Source organism: Lathyrus oleraceus, chromosome 5, assembly GCF_024323335.1.
Source record: "Lathyrus oleraceus cultivar Zhongwan6 chromosome 5, CAAS_Psat_ZW6_1.0, whole genome shotgun sequence".
Classification (NCBI taxonomy): domain Eukaryota; kingdom Viridiplantae; phylum Streptophyta; class Magnoliopsida; order Fabales; family Fabaceae; genus Lathyrus; species Lathyrus oleraceus.
The window spans coordinates 461,873,997-461,882,674 of record NC_066583.1 but is presented as its reverse complement, the minus strand read 5'-3'; the positions used below and the strand labels follow the sequence as shown (position 1 = coordinate 461,882,674).

General features: G+C 37.1%; 1 protein-coding gene across 1 annotated transcript; it reads left to right on the top strand.

Annotated features, from left to right (window-relative positions):
• Positions 1–434: 434 nt before the first annotated feature.
• Positions 435–2,953, top strand: LOC127085452 (uncharacterized). The gene is made up of 3 exons (XM_051025965.1): positions 435–753; positions 1,704–2,081; positions 2,216–2,953. Exons 1-3 carry the CDS (start codon positions 550–552, stop codon positions 2,693–2,695), a joined length of 1,062 nt encoding a protein of 353 aa, XP_050881922.1. The 5' UTR covers positions 435–549; the 3' UTR covers positions 2,696–2,953.
• Positions 2,954–8,678: the final 5,725 nt, after the last annotated feature.

Sequence of the window (8,678 nt, the reverse complement as noted above, 5' to 3'; positions counted from 1 at the left end):
ATTACATTACAAATAATAAAATAAAACAATTTAAAAAAAATTCTATACATACATTTTAAATATTTTAAATAATAAATTAAAATTAAAATATTAATTAAATATTTAATATTCTAAATTATCAAAACTGAATAATAAAATACATAATAAAATAAATGGGATAGATTCAGGATGAATTCAAGATGAATTATAATGCTCACATAACCCGATCCAACCCTGTATTTTGTAATCAGAAAAAACCAAATTCAAACTCAAACACAATCAAAATAGACTTTCTTCGATAAATTCGACGTGACTTCAAATAAATACCCACAAATATGAGTTAGGTTATCATTTTGAAAGAGACAATTTTAATTTTTTAAAATTGATTTTAATACATTATTTAATTTTGAGATAATAATAATTTAATTACGAGGTAAAACGCATCATTGCCCCCACTTGTTTGCCATTCCTTTTCCCAAATGATACTATGTTGTCTTGTGCTACAAATCAATAATCAATTGCAATGAAATATACAAACTAGACTCCTTCATTAACACCAATTCTTCCAAAATGTACCCTCAACCCTTCAATTCACAACAACAAGAACAACAACAACCCTACTATTCGTTTTTCCCTCGCACTTCAGATTCTTCGCTTCATCCTCCCGGCACTAACCCAGTTGCAAATTCAGCACCTTTTCCCGCCACCCAAACAGCAGATTATCAGAATTGGGTCGCTCAACAACCTGAACCCATCGGTTACGATCTTCCCAATGTTAGTACCCCTTACCCTTTTGATCTAACTTTTCAAATTTCGTATCAAAATCTGATATTTCTTATGTTATGTCATTTGGGTCGCTTTCTTATTCTCACTATTAATCGTTGTTATTTTCCTTGATTTATTGAAATTATTGCTGCAGTTTATTGTTGTTGTTGTTAGGGTTTTATAACTTGTTATCGTAAATCAATTTTGATAGAGTTTATGATTTGTTGATATGATAACATGGAGTTCCAAGAGGTGATGCCATGATTGTCATGATTAGGGTTTTTTAAATGGATCGATACCGCAATGGTGGCCACAGCATCGTGGCTTTCGATGTCTCTGTGACCGCAATCATACTTAATAATTGATAATGAACTCCAATAGAACCCGTGTTGTCAAATAGCATTGTTGAATAGCAGCGTCATGGTTTTAAATTACGGTTGTGAGAATTGAGTTTTTATGAAAATACTTGAAGAAACATGGGCGAAAGTGTCTGATGTGATTTCGAATGGCGGCCAGACACGTGGTTCTAATTCACACCGCAATTGCGGTCTGATGCGGTTGCGGAGGCTACCACATCAGCAATATTGTGGCCGCAATTGCAGACTGCAATTTAAGACCATGAGCAGTGCTATAGTAATGTGGAATTTGTTGCAATGTATTGTCGAATAGCGGCTTTTGTTAGCGGAATTTGAACAAATTGTTATTTTCTGCAATTCATGGGAGGCAATACCGAATATGATAACATGCTTAAAGAAGTAGAGCTAGCAGCCAAACAAACTCATGGCAGTAATTACTAATTAACTATGAATGTGAGTGAGTATCTTATCGAGCTAATCGCTTGTATGTTTTTTCTTCTTTGTAACTCTGATTCTTTTCAAAAACCCTTTTCAAGAGGTAAATTTTATTGGAAGCTTCTGATTTTCTCCGGGTTTTGTATTCTAATGGTTCTAATATTGCAGGCGGCTGGTTCATCATACGAGACTTCTGCGCCTTCTGCATGGAATGCTACATGGCCACATCAAGTTTATGGCAACGAGACTACAACAATGTTGCCTAACCAAACCAAATTCACCCATGCGTTGAGGTGTGAAGTGTGTAAACTTGATGTCAATAGCCGAGATTCATATGAAAAGCACATCGCCGGAAAGAAACATAAGAAAAATTTACAAAGTGGCATAAGTAGCTTCCAAGTACAAGCGTTAATTGGTCCTGTAGTCAAGCAACCGGAGACTAAGAACCAGGTGGTACAGTCAAAGGTTTGCACAACTTGCAATGTTTTGTGCACGAGTCACGACACATATATTAAACATATTGCCGGGAAAAAGCACGCAGCTCAGGTGAACTGTTAATTTTTTTTATCCTTTTGTAAGGCTACATGCAACACTGTTATATGTTTTGCTGTTTTCTCCTCATTCTATATCGTAGTTACCGTTAGTGTAATGTTTGTGAATTGACCACTTTTTGTTAATAGGTTTGCTTGATGTCTAATGGTGGCATTGGTCCATCTATTGCCGAATTCAAGCGTAACGGAGTTGCTCCGTTTCAAAAAGCCGCTAAGAAAATCAAGGTTGCTCAATCTGCATGGTGTGAAACTTGTAAGATTAATTGTAACAGCAGGGATATGTATATTACACACTTAGCCGGAAAGAAACACTTGAAGAACTTGGAGAAACTGTCGAATCCGAAAATCGACGTTGGCACCAGTTCCACTGCCACTGCTTCAAATACTCTAATCGGACCACAGGAAAAGCCAGGTACCGATAAACCAAAAGCAACGAAGGCATCAGAACTTGATATCGAGGCGAAGAAACGGAAAGTTGTGGAAGGAGGAACTGCGGTTAATAATGTTAAAACGTGTACTTTATGCAATGTGGTGTGTAATAGCGAGACAGTTTTCAATCTTCACCTTGTTGGGCAGAAGCATGCTGCTATGGTGAAGAAAGCAGGGTGATGCACTGGTTGAGATTATTTTTGTCACTGTATCATCTAAACATGGAGAGAGTGTGCACTATGCAGTTTATCATTATTAATGGTTAAGTTTCAAGATTTTCATTGAATGCATTTGTATAGTGTTTTATTTGTATTATAGGAACTCATTGGAGTTTGTGGTTTTGGGTAGAAATAATTGATAACTTCCATGATGCATCATTGAGGCTTATGGATTGAATTTAATTTTTAATAAAATCTTTGGATAATAGTTGATGGCTTCTATGCAATGGTGAAACCATCAATTTCTTAGGGTGAATACCTCTTGAAAGTTAAGGTCAAAGACTTTATCATCAATTTTTAATGGATCATTTATGCAACTCTATTCTAAGAATCTTTTTTTCTTAAGCTGTCTAGTGATTGGAAATTTACTTTAAGAAGAAATAAAATTTAACCTTGATTGACAAAGTTCAAAGAGATTATTTTTTGGCACTTTAGTGTTGTTTATAAATAATTGTGAAATAAAAAAATGTCTATAATTTAAATTGAATTTTCTTATATACTATATCCACACCTTATCTACAAAGTAGGTGAATTAGACACTAGTTTAACCAAAATTTAATAGGTAGATAATGTACCTCCAAATCTAGTTTGAGTCAAATGCATGTCAACCCTTCTCCCTTTCTTGTTTTCTGCCTAACATATCAAATTACAATCTTTTCTCAAGTTTTTCTAATATCCAAAAATATTTTATCAATCCAAATACTTTTTCTACTATAATCAATCTAAGTGGTTTACCAATTACTTCTCAACACACATTCAATCTAAATGCTTCAAATTTAACTACACGTTTGGTAAATATTTCATTTTCCTCTTTTTTTTTCCCACTTCATGCATTATGAAATATGAAATATGTAAATTATGTTGTTTAATAGATAATGATATATAGGTAGTTACATTGTGTTGGTATATCATATGTGAGTATGAGTCTCACATCGGATGAAAAAGTGAATGTTGAACACTTTATAAATGAGAAGATTTATAGACTCAATGCCTTAAAGTTTTAAATTAATATGTTGTTGTTAGATAATGCTTCTAAATTGAATGAATCCAGGTTGTAATCATGTACGGAACACTTTCCTTATAGTATTTCAAGCACTCTCGAATGTCTTAGAGTTTCTATGTCTGAATACTCAGGATAATTCAACCTATACTCGATTTTGCATAAGACAGATGAAAACTTGAATGTATGGAAGAGAATCTTGAGTTTTTTTGAATAGGATATGTGTTTTGTGATGTAATTTATGAATTCAGAATAACTTATTTATAGGCCAGATTTGTGTTGTTTCACAAGGTTGCGACCCTTGATGAAACAACATCTTTACAACAACACCTTTTTCAATAGTTGTGTTGTTTCACCTATAGCAATATTTTTCAGTAATTGCATGTTTTCATTCAAAAATACTTCACGAAGTGTTACATATTTTCGAATTCAAAAATCAAACTCAAGCAACGATCAAACAGGAGAGCAACAATCATTTACCATATGTCGGTCGAAGACCGGCCGCCGGAGCGCCACTGACGTCGTTGTATAACGCCGCGAGTAGCCCGATTGCTCCAATGTATTGTGCCTAAGTGCTCAAGTGTCGTCTATAAGCTACCACTAGCGCCTCTACGCCAACGCCCTCGGACCCGGTCCCAGAGCCGGAGCCGGTGTCGCCGGTGGTAACACCACCAAGGGGGTGTATCGAGAAGACAATTGGCATAATGCTTGAGACCATCACACTTGTCCATGTGGCAGTTTATCCTTTTTTGTCCTTTTGTTGAGTTAGTGAACATAAATTTTTACAAAGGCTTTTAATGTGAGTGTCACTTTCTATGTGGGACTATTTCTTAAGCATTTATTGAAATTTACTCACTTCCACTTTTCTTGTCATTTTGGAACACACTTTATTGTTCATGATTCAATAATCCCCCACTTGTTCTAATAATGGCAAGAGCAATTCTAGAAAAGAGAAACAAAGAATGTTAATACAGTTAAGTATCTTTCAATTTGAACTTAAACTTAGTATGAATAACGCAAAGTCTAATCGGAATGTTAGGTAGCCATATTTTGAATTGTTATCCCTTGTGATTATACCGATGTTACCTTACACAAACTCTTTAATAGTTCTTCGCCTATATCTCTTGCCTAGCACTATGGTCATATGCTTTTCCTATTTTTTGGGAATTTTTCATGAGAGAAACTCCAACTCTCATTTTGAGACGACACCATCTCGAAATTCATATAGGTGAAGTTCATTTTGTATCTATTTCTTAAGATACATATCCTCGATATAGAAATTCATTTAAGAGTTTGAAAAACTCAACCCTCTATATGTAATAGTTAACATTGCCACAAGATGTTGCATAAACATCCAAATCAACGACTTGTTGTTACCTATTGAATCTTAGGTTAAGGTTTATTAACTTCAAATCGGGTTGCTTCCGTTGTCGGAACCCTTATTCAAGGAGTACTAATCTCATACCTCTCGAGATAGTCTTTACTAAGGCTCTGGCCAGTGGCTTGGTAAACGAATCAACTAAATTATAGCTTGTTCGTATATATTCAGTGAAATGATTTCATCCTTAATTAATTTTCTCATGAAAGAATGTCTAAGACCTATGTGCCTAGACTTTCCATTATATACTTCACTTAATGATCTTGCTAGGGTGGCTTGGTTATCACAATGTATCAACATTTTCGAAACATTGTATTTAGATAATAAAACTTCCAACAGAAGGTCCCTTAACCATTATGCTTCTTGATCAGCAGATGCAAGAGCCACAAACTCTGATTCCATGATCGAAAGAGTAATGCATGTTTGTTTCTTACTCTTCCAAGAAATCGCACCTCTAGCCAATGTAAATATCCACCTTGTTGTAGATTTATGATCTCCAACACTCGAAATCATGAATATTGCATGAGACCAAATCATATTTAATTAATTTATTCATAGTACTAATATCAATATGTGCTAATCTAGAATACCATAAAGAAATAGATTCGAGCATATAAGCAGAATGTCATACCCCAAAATTTGCCCGTTGACATTACAAAGCATTTTCCAAGACCCTCTGACTTGTTCTGCAAGGCACTGATATCAAATGGACAAAAGCCCACTCATAACAGGCCCAACCCACAGGCGGCCCAAAACAGCTTGCTCGCTAGGCGAGCAGCTCCTTCGCCTAGCGAGCATTTCATCATGCCACTCGCCCAGCGAAGCACCAGATCCAGCAAAAAGGCCCAGACCTAGTTTGCTCGCTAGGCGAGCAATTCCTTCGCCTAGCGAAGCTTGCGAGAATTTGAAATTTTGGACCTCATTTTAAGCCCATTAGGTCACCATTGTCACTACTATAAATACATGCTCTTCTGCCACGAAAAAGAACACACAGAGACGGACTCACCTATACGGAGACACTCACACAGAGACCCGGAGGAAACCCTAGCACCGAAACCCTGCTGATCCAAGGAATTCAGAAGGCGGAAACCCTGAAGGCCGCCTACCCGCTCCGAAGCTACCGTCGCCCAACTCAATCCGGCTCGCCGATTCAAGGTTGCAACTCGATTTGCAAACAGGTTTGCATCATTATTATCGCTTTAGTTTCTTACTTGGCATATGATTTAGGATTCTTAATCGGCATGTGATCATCACGTTATGTTCTCATTTTGCATGTGGTACCGCTTTAGCGTCTTAATTTGCATGTGATATCGTTTTGTATTCTCATTTGGCATATGGTACCACTTCATGTTCTTAATTTGTGGAGGATATTATAATTGAATTCATAAACATTTTGAAGTTTTGCATGAGAATTTAAATGTGCTTGAATATTGTGAAACTGAACCATATAATTATGTGGTGGATGCCATAAGCCATGCTGCAGGTTGAGGTCATAATGTTCTCAAATTTCAAACCCGTGGCCGCTCGCTAGCTCCTCGCTAGGCGAGCCCGCAGCGAGCCTTCGCTGAGCCTTCGCTAGGCGAAGCAGAGGCGACCGGGCCAGGGGCTGCTTTGCCTTTTTGCTGCCCATTTCATGTTTACCTGATGATGATTCTGCGTTATTTGGCTTAAATTCCTGGCTGTTATATTTATCTTATGGTGCAATTTCCAATTGTATTTTACCTCGATGCTTTAATCCGTGTGTTCATGGTGTAAGGGCTAGCATACTTCCGAAGAAATAGCCGGCTAGGTACTCCGCTTTATGCATAGGAAGACTTTCATGGAGATGGACTATAAATTATTTCACTTTAATGTGAAAATTCATATTGGTTGCCTAACCAATTTTAATGTATTGATCCTTAATGTGTTGATTTTAATGTATCGATTCAATGCGGTATCACCATAATTACCTAATGAACTTAAAACATGGACTTTAAATAAATGATATCGGACCTCTCTCTATTACCCCACAATTTCGATATTACGGTCATGTCCCGCGAATATGGGGATATCCTTAGCAAAGACCCTTCGGTAAAATCATCATAGTCCCTCGGACGTTGCCTTCGGAATTACGATTTTGTCCCTTGACGACCCTTCGGTGTAGCCTACGATTAAATGATGATAGTCCATTCGAATGCTAAGGTATCCTCCCAACTGTTGCCTTCAATGACCTATCGATGACCCTACGATGACCCTCCTACATCCCCAGGATAAAACTACTTACTTCTCAATAGTAAAGACAGTTTTACCCTCATAAGGATAGGAAATGCCCGGAAAGACCTCGGACAGGTATAACCTTAATTGCTCATTCATAACAAAAAAATGCTTTTCACACCTCACATCTTTCAAACATCCTTTTTAGAAAATCACCACTTAGCATACATCCGTACTAGGATCATTGCCGAGTTATATTTTTCTAAACTACTCTCAAAAAACTATACGAGATAACCACTTTGTATACATTCATGCAAGAATCATTACAAAGTTAAATTCTCGTTTTCAAAACCTTTTTATACACTTTTCAACCACCTTTTTCAAACTAAAAAAAACATAAATGATTGAGCAATTAAGAGCCCATGGATAACCATGGATACAAAGGGTGCTTACCCCTTCCCTTTGTATAAAGTACCTCCCGAACCTAAGAATCTAAATTAAGGTCTTTCCTGTTCTTTTCCGCCTTTCCTTATGGGATAAAAGAAAAGTCGGTGGCGACTCTTGCTAACCGCGACATTGCGATTACAAATCCAATAAGGTCCAGTTCACCGTATGACAGAACTGGCGACTCTGCTGGGGACCATAAAGAGAGGTCCACCTTAAAAAGTCATTTATGTTTTAAATTGTTCCTTTTTCTTTAAGGGATTGTTTGAGTGAAAGATCCTACACCCGGATCTAGTGTACCTTAGGTAAGTAGCAATAGTTCATCGCGACTATCCGGCGTATACTGGAATGGTTAACATGATGGCTACGGTTAATGTGGCACTTTGGTTGTCCTGATGGTCCTCATGTTATTTGAGGAAAAATTTGGCTTCCGCGTGGTATCATCAAAGCATTAACCAGACCTTTAGAACCCTAATTGACTCATCCTAGCCATTAGAAAGTAGTGAGATAACTGGCTTCGGTTCCGACTGAGGTTGGTTGATACTCGATACTACACTCTTTGAGATTGGACTTTAGGGAAGCTTCGGTCAACCACTTGGTGTTGCACTGAAGTGGACCTAAAGAAAGGTCGATGATTTGAGATCCTTCTAGAACCCGGTTACTATTCTAGGACAGGTTGAACCAACCAAACTTCAGTGGGGAGGGTACTTACCTATGGAACTCATGCAAGCCTTAAAACCTAGGAATAATTGTTGTGTGACATGCTTGTGCTTGCATAACATCATAACATCATAACATCATAACATCATGACATCATGACACCATAACATCATAGCATCATCATACTAACCATTTCAAGGACTTAGGAATTTAGCTTTGCTCTGTTGAACAGGTTATGGCTTCCAGGAAGACTATCCGGATCAATCTTGT